At 37.4% G+C, this 16,594-nt stretch overlaps 1 protein-coding gene across 1 annotated transcript in view; it reads right to left on the minus strand.

Moving 5' to 3' along the window:
• The window catches only part of LOC6051392 (synaptic vesicle membrane protein VAT-1 homolog-like), an 87,384-nt gene that overhangs the window by 20,621 nt on the left and 50,169 nt on the right, over positions 1-16,594 (minus strand). The window contains exon 4 of the mRNA XM_038258669.1: positions 5,372-5,501. Within this exon, the coding sequence (XP_038114597.1) occupies positions 5,372-5,501 (130 nt within the window). The remainder of the gene's footprint in view (positions 1-5,371; positions 5,502-16,594) is intronic.

Below are 16,594 nucleotides of genomic sequence, written 5' to 3' on the forward strand. Positions count from 1 at the left end.
GTCACCCAATTTAAATGTGCAAATTGTGGTGGAAATCACAAATCAAATTTCTGGGATTGCCCCATCAGAAAAAGGTTTTGGATTCTCGTGCTAAGCATCAGCCGAAATCCAAACCGAAATTTTCTCAAAGTCAGGTTGTACCTGCATCTTTAAATCAAACGTTCGTGCTGTCTCACTCGAACAATTCTAGAAATACCCCTACCGTGGAAACAGGCAACAATGGCATTTCTTATGCTAACGTCGTTTCGGGTTCATCCACGAATTTTAAATCCTCTACCAATCTTCCTGAAATTGGGCAGGTACCTCAAATTTCATTTGAAAATTTTTCTGCTGGCAACGCTTTGGGATCTTCTGATCTCGGCGATGTTACGTTTGAAAAATGACTTTTTGCAAAACTCACTGTTTGGTTTGATTCAAACAATGAGTAATGCTACATCCATGATGGAAGCAATCCAGATTGGATTAAAATTTGCGAATGATGTTGTTCTTACCCTGAAGTTTAATCATGGATCTAAGTAATTCCATCAATATTATGAATTTTAATGCTCGCTCTTTAAAAGCGAAAGAAAATGAATTTTTCAACTTTTACGAGTTCATAACGTGCATGTTGCTGTTATAACCGAAACATTTTAAAAACTGGCACTTATTTGAAAAGTGATCCAGATTATAAAGTTATAACTAATAACCGAATGAATCGAAATGGCGGTGGAGTTGCAATAGTTATCCACCGTAGTATGACTTATAGCACGTTACGTGACTTTAAGTTAAAAGTTATTGAAAGTTTGGGCATTGAACTTGAAACTTCTTTTGGGAAAATTATGATTGCAGCTGCATATTTGCCATTCAATGCACTGGGGAAAATAAAAATTATTTCAAAGGGGATTTGAATAAACTTACTCGGCATAGATCTCGATTTTTGATCATCGGTGATTTTAATGCCAAACACCAATCTTGGAATAATTCAAAAGTAAATTCCAATGGTAAAATTCTGTTCAGAGATTGCACTTCTGGTCTTTATTCGGTTTTATACCCGAATGGGCCAACTTGCTTTTCTTCTGTTAGAAATCCATCAACAATTGATTTGGTTTTGACAAATCAAAGTCAGTATTGTGGTCCTTTAGTGACTCATGCTGATTTTGATTCTGATCATCTTCCAGTAACTTTTTCACTTTCTCATGAAGCAGTTACCAGACCCAATAGTTCTGTGTTTAATTACCACAAAGCTAATTGGGACAGGTATCAGCATCATATTGAGAATAATTTAAATCATGATTTTGTTTTAGAAACCAAAGCTGATATTGATTCAGCCTTGGAATCTTTAACTAATGCAATTTTGGATGCTAGGAATATTGCTATTCCTAAAGTCCAAGTCAAATTTGATTCTCCCATTATTGATGACGATCTTCAGCTTCTGATTCGTCTGAAAATGTTCGCCGAAGACAGTATCAACGTTCTCGTGATCCTGCACTGAAGCGAATTCAAAAGATTTGCAAAAGGTTATTGACCACAGATTCACTCTCCTGCGAAATGAAAAGTTCGCAAGAGATGTCGAACAAATTAAACCTTATTCCAAACCTTTTTGAAACTTTCAAAGGTTCTTAAGAAACCTCAAAACCCATCCCTTCTTTAAAAGATGGTGATAATATTCTATTAACTAATGGGGAAAAAGCTCAAAACTTGCTCAGCAGTTTGAGAGTGCTCATAATTTCAACTTGAATGTTTTGAGTCCTATTGAAAATCAAATTTCAATAGAATTTCAGAATATTGTTGAACAAGAATTTTCATCAGATGAAGTTTTTAATACGGATCTGAATGAAATAAAATCTATTATCAAAAAATTTAAAAATATGAAAGCCCCTGGTGAGGATGGCATTTTTACATTTTAATTAAAAAATTACCAGAAGCAACTTTAAGTTGCTTGGTCAAAATTTTCAACAAATGTTTTGATTTGGCATATTTTCCCAGTAGTTGGAAAAATGCCAAAGTAATTCCGATTTTGAAACCGGATAAAAATCCTGCTGAAGCCTCAAGCTATCGGCCCATTAGTTTGCTTTCATCTATTAGTAAATTATTCGAAAGAATAATTCTTAATAGAATGATGACGCACATTAATGAAAATTCAATTTTCGCTGATGAGCAGTTTGGATTTCGCCTTGGGCATTCAACTACTCATCAGTTGTTGAGAGTTTCAAATTTAATTCGAAGCAACAAATCTGAGGGCTATTCTACTGGCGCTGCTCTTCTAGACATAGAAAAAGCATTTGACAGTGTTTGGCATAAAGGTTTGATTGCGAAATTGAAAAGGTTTAATTTTCCGATTTATATCGTGAAAATTATTCAAAATTATTTGACGGATCGTACTCTGCAGGTATGTTATCAGAATAGCAAATCTGATCAACTACCTGTACGTGCTGGCGTCCCTCAAGGAAGCATTTTGGGTCCAATTTTATACAATATTTTTACTTCTGACTTGCCTGATTTGCCCCCAGGATGTCAGAAATCACTTTTTGCTGATGACACAAGCATCTCCGCCAAAGGCAGAAGCCTTCGTGTCATCACAAGAAGATTACAAAAAAGCTTGGATATTTTCAATTCTTATTTGAAAGAATGGAAAATTACTCCAAATGCTGCAAAACTCAACTTATTATTTTCCCTCACAAACCAAGGGCTGATTTTCTTAAACCAAAAGTCATCACATTATAAAGATGAATGAGGTAAATTTAAAGTGGGAGGATCAAGTGAAATATCTTGGACTTGGTTTTGACAAAACCTTACTTACAAGGATCACATTGAAAGTATCCAGGTTAAATGTAACAAATATATTAAATGTTTGTATCCACTTATAAACAGGAATTCTAGACTTTGTCTCAAGAATAAACTGTTAATTTATAAACAAATTTTCAGACCTGCCATGCTTTATGCTGTGCCGATCTGGACAAGCTGTTGCTTAACCAGGAAGAAAAAACTTCAGAGGATTCAGAACAAAATTCTGAAAATGATTCTGAAACTTCCTCCTGGTTCAGCACCAGTGAACTTCATCAATTAGCCGAAGTTGACACTTTGGATGTTATGTCCAATAAGATAATTGATGCATTTCGACAAAAATCATTGCAGTCTTCAGCTGCATTGATCCGCTCTTTATATAGTTTATAAGTTAGTTTTAAGGTATCCCTTTTCCCTTTTGTACATGTAGGACCTCCTACATTTGAAATCACTGAATAGCGAAAGCTACAATATTTCATGAATAAATGAAAGTTGCTAGTATTTAAAATTGAGGTGAAAAGTCATCGTTTGTGATTGGACACTCAATAATATTTTAACTGAATGAATGTACATGGAAAAGAAATTTGAATAAATATAAATTAAAAAAAAAAAAAAAAAAAAAAGAAAGAAATAGGTACATTTTTTTGTAATTTGATTGTAATTATTTTAAGCACAATCAAATTTGTAATCAAAAAGTACTTTACAACTATATAGCTACCGTAAACCGGAGTGACATTGATAGGTTTTCATTTATTTTTGGATTATTTTCCAAAGTTTTTCTCAAAATTATTATTTTTTTGAATCTGTACTGGGGTAGGCCACACAAGATCCATACACTTTTTATGAATTTTTTTTCGATAATGTAAAAAAATATTTGCTTAAAAATTCTTATTTTGAATTCCGGGGTGACTTTGATGATCATAGTTTTTCTAGTTGAATCAGAGTAAAGGTGTTGACATTTTATGTTAACATCAAAAGTTCCTTAATTTAGGTTATTGATATAGTTTTTTAAGAAAAAAAAAACAATGTTTATATTTTGTTAACTAAGTTTATAAGCTTTTTACCAAACTACATATCCAAAGTAACCGCGGTAGGATAAAACTCTCTTCAAGTACTCTTCCAAACTCCTGAAGAAGTTTTGAAGAGAATTTTATCCTACCGCGGTCCAAACTGTTATGCTGTAGCTATCTTGAAGAGCTCTTGTAGAATTCCTGGTAAAAAATGTTACTTGGGATATATTTTAGGTAAAATTGTTAAAAATTCCGAATTTTACCTTGAAATTTGTTAAAACTAGCTTTGTTTGTTAAATTATTTATTCATATTTCATTAAACTGAACTCGAAGCACGAATCAATTTTTTTCATTATGTTTCAAACATATCATATCATGTTAATTATTTACAAACTTATTTCACCTCCTCCTAGTGAGAAATTGTCCAAAGAATCTGAAAATATTCATTGAGAAAATCATGACACTTTGAGAATATTTAGATTAAGTTATGTAATTCATCAATATTTCCTTAATTTTAGTCAACTAACTTTTTAAACTATTCAAAATTTAATGAAAACTTCTTTAAGAAGTACTTTGAACCCTTCTCTACCATGGTCAGTATGATTCCATATCATTCCGTACGTATTCAATTTGTACTCTTCAGTTTGCGGAAAAATCTCAAACCTGTCAAAGTGACCCGGCTATCAAAGTCCACCCGTTTTACGGTAATATAAGGAATAAATTATATTTTTATGTTGTTTTAGTTCAAAAAATTATTCTTCAAATAAAAGCACCTCTTTGAAAATGATTTTTGAAAAGCTGAGAATGTTTCCAACAATTTTCTCTCTGGAACTTTGAAAAACGAGCCTCAAATTAAAAATGTCACCTAATTAACCTGTAATTTTCAATTGAACATATCTCGAAAACTATTGGCACAATTTTCTATAATAACAAATGAATCTTTTGCTATTTTTCTGATCTCTTCAATAAAAATATTTTAATCGAATATAACTTGGTCTAAAATATGAAAATTGAATATTATCTATTTTAAGACCTTAGCAAAACATGAACCAGATTTTTAAATTTTGTAATTATTTTTTTGAAGAGATCAAAAAATTCTGAAACAACTTATCTTTCTTATGCTGACAGATAGAATCTTGTTGTGGAGCCAATTTTTGAGGACAACAAAAAAATACATTCAGCAAAATTCTTACTGCCAACAAATCCAGAAAAAGTGGCTAACATCCAGTAAAGCACTCACTGAACCCAAGCTTATGAAGCTCATCAGTCCAAACACGAGAGAAAAGAGCGAAGAAAGACGGCATCGTTAGTGTACGTGATGTCAATTCATAAAGATTCTGCCAGTCTGTCTCGAGAAGCAGTCAATTTTGCCGAAAACTTGTGCGGAAAATTTGCCAAGGAGAAACACCATCCGGCGCGCGGTAATAATGATAAAATGTGGTCTAATTATTACACCCTTGTCTGAGGGGAGGACTAAGCTGCTTTGAAGTGTCCAAAAATAGTCATGCTCGTCTAAGATTGCAATAAAATCGACGTTTTCCCCCTCCACCCGAAACGAGATTATAAACTTTTCCCATTTGCTGCGTCAAGTGTCTTACCTTGAATCCTTCGACTTCCTCGCCGACGGCTTCGACCTCACCGGCGCACTCGAAGCCCATGATGGTGGGCGTCTTCGGCGGGGAATCGATCGCTCCCAGGCGCACCATCAGGTCCTGGAAGTTGAGACCACTGAAAGATAGAGAGAGGAAAATAAGGACGTTAGAAAAAAAAAATCGCCAAGAAATACTCTTTGAAGCCAAACGACACTTTTCAGGTTGGAACGTGCGACCCTGTGACAGATAGCATCTGGTAAATGTTTTCCAATTTATATTCCACACATAATTAAGAGCAAAATATTTCCACCCTGGAAAAGTTGTGCAGAGTCGGCGACAAACACGCAAAGGTCTCCGAGACAGATAGACATATAGTCAGACACCGAGCGAGTCATAACAAGGACAGACAGTCGAAACGTGACGGTGCCGAGGTGGAAATTCTGAGGGAGGGGGGAAAACTTGCACCAGGAAAAACTTTCCAACAAGAGGCGCACATGCACTTGACGGGATAGCTTCGTCTTCTGGGAAAAACTTGTGTGTGTGAACGGTGCAGCTGATGAGCAGGGTTGCCAAATTTAAGGAACTTTCAAATTTAGTTTTTAAAGAAGCTGGCAACACTTAATATTAACCTGTAGTCATGATACAAATCCGTAAAACTAGTGCTGGAGGAGATCCCAAAATGGACATTCTTTCAAATTTGGAGAAAAACATTTTTTTTTATCTTTCCAACCTTCGTCCTTCCCCGCACAAATTTTCCACTGCGTATCGTTAAATGCATTCCAAGAGCATAAACTTCAATTCATTCTGCGTTTACTTTCTCCCAGAACACATAGTTCTGCTTAAACAGACTCGCAAGATGAATGCTTCGGACTGTCTGTATTATTTTCCCTTCAAATTACCCTCCTACAACAGCCACAGCACAGCTAGCATATATTTCGACCTAAAACAGTTCCCAACCGGGGAAAACATAATTTTCAAGAGCATCCCTCTTTTTGCCACTCCTCTCCGCAGCAATCGTCGAGGGTCCCCGAAGTAATCTAAACTGAGCAGTAAGCATTCCCCAAATAAGACAGACACACACAGTTTCGACCCGTTTTTATTGGGTTATAATGTTTGACTTTATGGGAATTTGATGAACTGTCGGGATTGTATCGGGTTCAGATATGGCACCAGATAGTCACGGCATCGCTGCACTTGAAATTCTGTTGCTGCAGGAGGGTTGAAGAGTGTGTTGAAAATGTCTGATTTGTTGTTTACGAGCCCTTGAAAAGTTTAGTAGACTGGTGAAAAGTGCACTTTGTTGCGGGATTTTTGAGCGCAATAATTTTGCTCATGGAAAAACCCATAATATTTACTCTGTAAATCCTAATTTTGAGTCAGAGCCAGAGAAGTACAAATGAACATGTAAAAAAACGAAACTATTGGCACTACGCCCCCCGGGGCATGGCCTTCCTCTAACGTGGGATTTCTGCTCCAGCGCCTCTGACGAGACAGGAGAAACCGGGACCGACGTTTTACTTCACCATCCGATAGAAGCTCAGTGGATAAGGCGGGAATCGAACCCGCGTCTCATAGCATCATTGGGATCGGCAGCCGAAGCCGCTACCCCTGCGCCACGAGACCACAAATGAACATGTATTCTCAGCTAAATTAATTCTCAAACACGATTGCTATAAATCTCCCCCAACTCTTCAAAGAAGAAACAAACCTTCACAAAAGAATTGCTACCCAAATTTAATTAACCCTCCCAAAACAGCAAACAAATGATGCCACAAATAAAAACGCACCCGGCACCAAAAACCTAATTGAAACCTTTCATCATGGCAAGTGGTTCCGTTCCGCCAGGCCCCCTACTCGGAGCAGCATTAAAAAAAAAACAAGGAACCAGACGGTCTTGAAGTTTCCCTCCCGAAACTAAGCCTGCGTTAAGCACCTTTTTGCTAAACAAATTAGCCACATAACGCGAACATTTCCTCTTTCGTTTTGGGCGAATGTTTTCATTTGTTGTGTTCCCAAGGTGGAGTGTTGAACGGTGGTTAAACGATGTTTTATGATAGGTTTTTTTTAAACAAAAAAAACTCGAAACTCAATCCATTTCAACGAATCATCTTCGCGGTAAACTTTACCCAGTTGGCCTGGCCGTTTAGAAAAGAAGGATGTTGGAAGTGATCACCCCGACATTCCCCCAGGATGCTTTCGAAAGGTTTGCTGTGCTAGGGTTAAAAACTTAAAACATATTACATAAATACTAGTTTAATTATTTTTAAATCATCAAAACCAGAAAGACGCTGGTCTGGTTCAAGATAAATGCATCTTGATCTATTTTATTTACAGCCATTTTGATTTGTTGAGGTAATGGAATTACACGACATGTATTAGGAGGATTCCGTTTAAATATATTTAGAGATTTTTTTGAATTTCAGTTGTAAAACTGCAATGTAATTATTTCGGAATAAAATGATGAATTTATATTCATCATAATTTGTTAACAATGCAAAAAAAAATCTTCAAGAGCTCAAGACTTAAAACTAATTGAGTCAAAAGGAAGAGAAATATTCGAACATTTTTTTTAGATCTGTAATTCGCAAAACAAAACTCAAGAATATTATTATGAGGATCTCATTTTCTCTGTACGATTGAAAATGGTTTAAGACGAAATCAAATAAGAACTAATCAATTTGAGTTCTCAAATTGGATTAGAACGAACTCAAACTTTTTGATAGGTATTAAGTTGGTCATTTGTCTTGTTTCATTTGAATTCACGAACATATTTTTAAGTTCATTTGAGGTTACTTTTACACTTTTATCAATGTTAGTGAAAATAAGTATGTAACGAAAAGGAAATCAATATATATTGTTGAAGTTTAAAATGGGTTAAAGAGGTAATTTTTATATTTTTTTATTTTGTATTTTTTATATTGTTTTTTTTTTTTAAGTTATTGTTATCTGCACTTATCAGTTATCATTGAGACATCTCAGAAAAAAAATTAAAAAAAAATGATTTTGTTCCACTTTTTCATTTTATTTGTTTAGAATTAAATTTATTTACAGGATCGTTACAACTTTTTCTAAATCTAACCCGCGAAAATCGCGCCGAATTTTTTCAAATCCGTGAAATCCGCGCCATACATTTTTTCGCAAAATTTCAAAACAATTCAGGTTTTTTTAAATACCAATTAACTATAAGATACAAAACCACTTTTATCAAACAAGTTCGAAAAAGTATTTCTAAATTGTTAATTTTCTAAGAACTATTTTAAAAATCTTTATAAATTATGTTTCACTATCAAAAATTTTAATTTGTGAAATAGATTTGGGATTTACATAGAAAACTGCAAAAAAAAAACATAGTTCTTCAAAAAGCATGAGAAAAAAATCTATTCGACTATACTAAACTGCAGTGCAATTAAATTTCATTCCAAATATCAAGATATCAACATTCGATATTTAAAATGAATATTTGGGTGAATCAAACTTATTTTATTCTAATATATTTTATTTTAAATTAATATTCCAGCTTTCATTTAACTTTGTAAATTGCCAGAAATAATAATTTCTGGAGATTAATTCTACATCAAAATCTGAAACGTTAATACATTCCAAATTCTTTTTTTTTTTGCCAATTAGCTTATCCAGCTCTCAATGGAAAAATTGACACCGCTAGCAATTTTTGCGCAATTAACATTTTTATTATTTATTTCATCTTCGGCACTCGCCGCACAGACTACACCTTATGTCCTATTTTTAATCCTAGTTTTAAATACACATTTTGACATTCCAAACACAAACACATCTGCTACATCATTAAACACTCGACAGCAAGCACTAAGGGGACTATAATAACCGTAGTTCGTACGATGGCCAGGAACTTCAAGAAACGGAGCAGGGTTGCGCAGATTACGAGCTGGGATGTGTAGGGTGATTTTATCGCGAAGAGTAGGGCAGTCAATATTGCACGACAACAAGTCGAATACATAAATTCGCTGTAGTAGAACCCGTCGTGATGCCAGCGCAGGGAATTTAAGCCGCTCACAGTTGTCATCGTACGAGGAGAGTCCTTGAGGCCGCACCCATGGCAGGCGTCGCACAGCAAATCTGGTGAAAGCTCGCTGAATCCGCTCGATCCTTTCAGCTTGCACGGCGTAGTAAGGTGCCCATACTTGGACGGCGTACTCTAGTTGACTCCGAACTAGCGAACAATAGATTGTTTTAAGCGCGAACAGATCCACAAAGTCAGCTGCATTTCGACGAAGAAATCCGAGGGTGGCAAAAGCTTTCGCTGTTGTCAGTGCAATATGTTCGTTGAAGCACGCTTTGCTGTCGATCGTCACACCCAGGTCCTTGATAGTGTTCACCCGTTCAAGTTCGTTTTGGCCCATCCTGTAGCTACTCAAGAGAGGTGTTCGTTTGCGCGTGAAGCTTATGATTTTGCATTTTTGTACGTTGACCTCCATTCCGTTGGCAGTGCACCAGCGTAACAGGCGATCGATGTCTTGCTGGAGTGCACAGCTGTCGAGAGGCGAGCTAACTGATCGGAACACTTTCAGGTCGTCTGCGTACATCAGCTTGTCCGACTCGAGGACACTGCACAGGTCGTTCACGAACAAAATGAAAAGTAAGGGTCCAATCACGCTACCTTGCGGGACTCCGGAAGGAATTGCGAGGAGATGAGAGGAAGTGCATCTTACTTTGACGAAGGCTTTGCGATCGGCAAGGTATGAATGAATCCATCGGACGATCCATTCTGGAAGGCCATAGCGTCTCAGTTTCTCCAGTAAGAGAGCATGCGGTACCTTATCGAAGGCTTTAGATAGATCCACGTAAACAGCGTCAATTTGTTGGCCTTTTTCAATGTTCGTCAAGAGTGTTGAAGTGAAGAGGAGAAGGTTGGACGTTGTTGAGCGTCGCTTAACAAACCCGTGTTGTTCGTTGGCGATGATTGGCTTCAATACTGGATAAAGTGCTCCATGTACCAGGTGTTCAAACAGTTTAGCAAAACCACTCAAAATTGAAATTCCTCGGTAGTTCTCGACTTTGTGAACGTTGCCGGCTTTATGTATTGGCGTAATACTAGCCAATTTCCAAGCAGTGGGAAATGTGGATTCTGCGAGCGAGCGGTTGAAAATGATAGTTGTGGGAAGAGCGAGAGAAGCCGCACAGTTTTTCAAGAAAGATGGATGGATACTGTCCGGGCCGGGACCTTTAGTAACATCAACATCATCAAGGGCTCTTGATACATCTTCTATCGAGAAATGTACTACTGGCAGATGCAAATCATGAGTTGGTATGTGATCTACAACTTCATTGCACGGTGCAGGGAGAGAGGTAGAGTAAACCCCGCTGAAAAAGTCAGCAAATAAGCTGGCTTGCTCTTCCACAGAGTTCGCCTCTACGCATCCGTTCGAGATTTCAGTTGGAATCCCACTACCTTTTTTTCTACTCTTCAGGAATGTCCAGAAAGAGCGAGGGTTTTGCTTAACGTCTGTTTCGATGCGATGAATGTACTCACTAAAAGCTGCATTTTGTTGGGATTCGTAGAGCTCTTCCAATTCACGCACTTCTGCTATATTTGGTTGACAGCGTCGCTTGTGGAGTCGGGTCCTTGCTTTCCTGAGTCGGTTTCGTAGATTTCGAAGTGTAGCGTTCCACCAAGGCTTACGGTTCGATGGAGGATGTAGTCGTCTCAGCGGCGTGTGGAGTTGAATAACGTCGTATAGTGCATCGTAAAACGGGAAACTGCTTCATCCAGTGAGCAGTGAGCAAGTATGCCAGTCCAGTTAATTTGTGAAAGTGCGAGGTTAACCGCTTCAAAGTCACAACGAGTGAAGTCGTATGTTAAGCTTTCGGTAGATTCTGGTACAGGTGTCACAGCGTCGTCAAATATTAAAACACATGGTCGGTGATGCGGGTCAAGTTTTAAAATTGGTGTGGGTGGCTCAATGAGACCAACAGTACGTGCATCACTTACAAACACCAGGTCCAGGAGTCTTCGGTTGCAGTTCGGCAGGTTGAAGATTTGCTGTATCCCTGTTGCAAGCATAGACTCTACGAAAGCAATTTCTTGCTCAGCAGATGCGTTTGTTGGCAGGTATCCGTTGATGTCCAAATCGAAAGACCAGTTGAGGTGAGGCAGATTGTAATCGCCTACAACTACGATGGTGTCCGAACTACTCGCCATATCACAGATTTTCTGGACGGAAGCGGAGTGCTTTCGATAAACGTCGGGCGAAGATCCTGGCCGAATGTAGGTGCAGCAAATGTAAATTGAGTGAGAGGGTAGGGTAACTCGTACAACGACTTGTTCCAGGGTTTCACAGTCGGGTAGAACAACAGGTTTGCAGTGTATGAGGTCCGAGTTTTTATGGCAATCAACACGCCGCCCCACGTTGCAAGTCGCTCGTGTTTTGGTTACGGTCTTTACGGTAGAAACTGTAGTCAAGAGATAGCTCAGAGTCTAAAATATCGTCACGAAGCCAGGTTTCTGTGAAGGCGATCACATCGTAATCGCATGAGCTAAGCGCTTTCTGGAGGGTGTTTGTCTTAGTTCGCAGCCCACGTACATTCTGGTAGTACAGCGTGAAAGGACCAACATCTGGGAGAGGGGTGGTTGTGGCGTCTGGTAACGGTACGTTCGGTTCAGGATCTTCGGTGATCATCGTGGGTTCCCCATCGACTACACAGACATGGGCTGCGTCAAGTCGCGGGGAGGCGATGTGACGGGAGTCTTCAGTTGAGAATCGCCGGGGGGAGTCGCAGGGTTTTAAAAGCAAATCATGTAAAAGCTTAAAAATCCAAACATATATAACATAAAATAAATCGCAAAACTTAAATAAATAAATACCGCTAAACAGCGATGATAATATTAATATTTCGAATACAAAGATTTTTCAGCTGGTTAAGTTTGTCTTAACATTCATATTTGAAAAAAAAATGTACTGAGTTTGCCAGTAATGTGTGTACAATTGCTACTTTTCACTTTTGAAAAACAAACAATCAATTTGTTTCTTTGAGTATTTTGTTTCAACTTTAAATAAAATTAATTTAAAATGGAGTTTCAGAACGTTGAAATTTAGCTGAAATTTTATCTGAGGAAAGATTTTCTGAATATCACATATTGCTATTTTAACAAAGTTTAAAGCATTTATCGAAACTTTTAACATAAACAACTACATTTGTTTTCATGAAAACGCATAGAAACATACATGTATTTAAATTAAAAAAACTAAATATCATTTTTTATTAAGATAATTGTTCATGAACATTGATTATATTTTTCAAATAACATTTTTGAAGCTATGAAATAAATGTGACAAATATTGAATAACAAATTGACAACAAAATTCTTGCAAGGTTTACAACGGGTTCCATACATTGTTTGCAATTCCGCAAAACTCTCTTTGAGTGGAATTATATCTGGAGTTTTTTTTTTTTTTTGAAAAGGTCCAATAAACCAATTTTTTAGTTTTTGCTTTTTGGACGTTTTTTAATACCTTTGACTCAAGGCGGTTTCAAAAACACCCAAAAAGAAAAAACTGGAAATTTGGTTTATTGGACCTTTTCAAAAAAAATGTCAAATGATCATATATTTTGCAAATTAACCATTTTTATTTAAAAAAAATATTTTGGAATGTATTACTTTTTGCAACAAGTGCATCCATTTCAGTGCTGAAAAGTAGAACTTTTCAGCATTTATTTTGAAAAGGGTTACTTTTCAATTCTATTATTTTTGGCCCAGAAAAGCAAGCCTTTTCGTCGTTCAAGAATGACAGGAAAAATAAAAAGTTTCACGACGGAATTGTAAAAAAAAAACATTTTCAAAATTCCTTATGAAGGGAAAGCACATCTGATTTTTTTTATTTCATTGATCGAACTTCTGGTTGCTGAGATATAGCCTCTTAAATCTTGTATTAAAAATGAAAAATTTAAAAAAAATTGTAATAAAAATGAAACTTTTGAAAAAATTTCTTTAAATAATTTCGAAATCTAGAATAACTTTTGAAAGGAAGAATGTTTCAAATGTTGGGCAATATTTTTATAAATTTAGCTTTACAACATTTCAGGGTAATTTTTCCAATAATCTCATTTTTTTATTTGTTTCTCCGGTATCAGATTTTGTACCATTCAAAACTCTATCACAAAAGATGTCTTTTTAATACCCTGAAACAAAAACAAAATATATAGATTACTTATTTTGAGAAATAATGTTTTACTTAATAATAAAAAAAATCATATAAAAAACATTTTGGCATAAAGAATGCATGGACAAAATTTCATTCAAACAAAAAAAATACGAAGAAAAGTCGATTTTCAAAAAACGTAGAGCATTACTCAATTTAGAATTGAACTAAAATTACTCAAAACAACCTCCAAAACTCCGGAAAAAGTAATAAAATTATTATGCAAATTTATAAAGGAAATCAAAAAAAATCAAGTATTATTGCTCACTACAATAAATTTTCTAAAAAACAAATAAAATAAGTTTTCAAACCCACCGTTCCTCGCCGGAATCCCCTAACAGCTCCGGGAAGTTTGGATTCCTGCCCTGAGGGTCCACTTCCGCGTGTTTTCCCAAAAAGGCTTAATTTTACACTTTTCCAGGCCAGGACTAACGCCTCCAGCGGGGGGTCCTTCTTCCTAGAGTTTTATAGCTGTATGTGTCCCAAAAATAGGTCGCCCAACCATATGGTAACAATTTGTGCTCACATTCTTTGCTCCTTTTTGGGCGTTTGCGTCCTCCGGCGGCAAAGTTTAAGATGTTTGCGCGAGGAAAAGTCTCCCGAGGGGAGGGGAATGTTCGGTGCCGAAATATGAAGCACATTGAGGAGCGTGACAAAAGCTAATGACAGCACGAATGGGGAAATTTTCGTGGGGGTGAATTTAGGTGAAAACAACCAGCAGGGTGTCCTGCTTTTTGGGTTCAAGGATGTTTGGGTAAAGTTCGAAGGCCGATGAGCTTGTACGCTGAATATTTCAATATAATTTTTTAAAGATATTTTATTCCAGAAAAATAAACAGGAAAAAGATTTTGCTTATCCTTGGAAAAATCTCCCCAAACCAAGGCATGTGCGTTGCCGTCGTTGCTGAAAGTTGAAGTTGTGTAGTGGTGGGGGCCGCACGATTAAGCGAAATTGAATTCTGTTTGTTTCCTGTCATGGAACATAAGACGGGGAAATTTGTTTACTTTGTTCTAGTTCTTTTTTCATCTCTTTGTTGAAGGTTGCATCTATGAAATGAAAAAAGTCTGGGAAACTTTTTCTCAGGATTGTTCAAATCGAGATAAATGTGCCAACTCCAACAAGTGGTTGTGCCTCCAAGTGGCAACAGCAACAGGGGGAAGGGCGAGGGCCTGTTGCTCAACAGACGGAAAATAATATCCTAAAAGAGGATTGATGGCAATCACTTGAGTGGTGGAAGATGTCATCGGAGAATGGCACGGGTTTTTGCTTTTTTTCTCGGATGTTTTCCTCCTTCTGATGCGGACACGTGATTGCGATGACAGATAAAAATAGATTTCCATCTTTCGGATTAAGCTTGGAGAGAAATTTAGTGAGCAAAAGAGTCTTGAAAAACATTGGAATCAATAGTGTTACTGAACAAAATTAAGCATCTACTTTTTGGCTATTGGCTTTTTTGTAGAATTCTATATAAAACTCAATATTAATTGGAATCAACTAATTTCTACGTAGTCTTGAAAATGGCTTCTTGAAGGCTCATTAAATGCTTCCAAGCAAATTCCAATGAACTCTGTCAACTCATCTGATCAATTCCAAATTCCACAGAAGCAGAAGAATTCGAGCAAGTTATTCCACACTCGTGCCACCATATACCTCGATATCGGACTAATCCGTTCAACCCCTGTTGACATTTCGACTCTACCGATCACATCGCACGGCACCCCGTAGACTGAGCGGACAATCTACGCCAAGACCGTCTGACTTCAGCTTCAGCACCCCGGAACGGAAACGGAACCGTTCCGGAGAAGAAGAAGAAAAAAAACCCACAATAACACCCTCCCCGCTCGTTTGGCCCCGAGATCAAAGGTTAAAATCCTGCCCGATAATCTCAGCTTCCTTCCGGTCGTGTTTCCGTCCAAACCACACCAAGTCCAAACACACACTTGGACTCCGGGTTGACTTTGAGGGGGGTGACCGCCACACTACAACACAGAGGGGTTGAACACTACACCAAGCGAGAGGTGGCACCGTCAGAAGAAATTACTTTAACACCATGACGATGTTTTCGCACGAAACGGGTGGGGATGGCGAAAGCTTCAGAAGGAGGACCAGATTGGGGACTTGGGAAATGAAGAGGAATTGACGACAACACGGCGACAACAAAACACATCTAGGGTGAACAGGGCAGGAAAATGATTCCAGTATCGATTTTCCATTTTCAGCAGCTTTGCTCAGTTGTTCAGGGGGGTGTTTGCAAAATACTATTTTTACAGCTCTTCTAAATATTCTTTGAACATCAGCAAAATCTAAGAAAACAATTCTTCCCCTTGCTCTTCGAAATTCAAATTCAAAATAAAAATCATCATGAATTCTCATAAAAAAGTCAATTTTCGGAACTACTTGGGACTTGAAGTCTAAAGTCTAAAAATTGACAATAAAATAATTCATATGATTCACGAAACTTGGAATTCAATTGTTTCTTTCCAGCAAATCGTAAGCCCAACTCGATCACAATCGTGTCAGCATTCAAATCCACAAATCTATTTACGGCACATCAAACAGCCATTCGAGCCACAACGCAAGACACTCTCTTATCTCACGAACCCATCAGCGGCAAATAAATTGTTGCACGATTTCGTGAAAAGGTAAAAATCGATCCCCGGAATGTGTGCGTGACGGTGACGTACCTGTTGACGCGGCAAAAGCGCCGGCCGGCCGGCCGGCCTCCAGGGTCTAACCGAGTGGGCCATTTCGTCCCACCAGGACATTAAATATTCAATGAAGCGATGGCTCGAGAAAAAACTGCATAAAAATAAAAATTGCTGCCTCCTCACATTTTATGGGCCATGTGCGTTTATTTTCAGCAGAAAAAAAAAACATTAAGAGAACTCCCGACAGTCGTAAAAGTGCCTTATTTATTGATTTTGGGCGATTCTTCTGTTGCTAGAGAGGAGATATTCAACTCAACGAGGACTCAGTTTGGCAACACTGATCAGGAACTGGAACTTGTCAATTTCCCTTTTTTTTGCAAACCTATGAAGCCAATGTCTCCGAC

This window comes from Culex quinquefasciatus, chromosome 3, assembly GCF_015732765.1.
Source record: "Culex quinquefasciatus strain JHB chromosome 3, VPISU_Cqui_1.0_pri_paternal, whole genome shotgun sequence".
Lineage (NCBI taxonomy): Eukaryota > Metazoa > Arthropoda > Insecta > Diptera > Culicidae > Culex > Culex quinquefasciatus.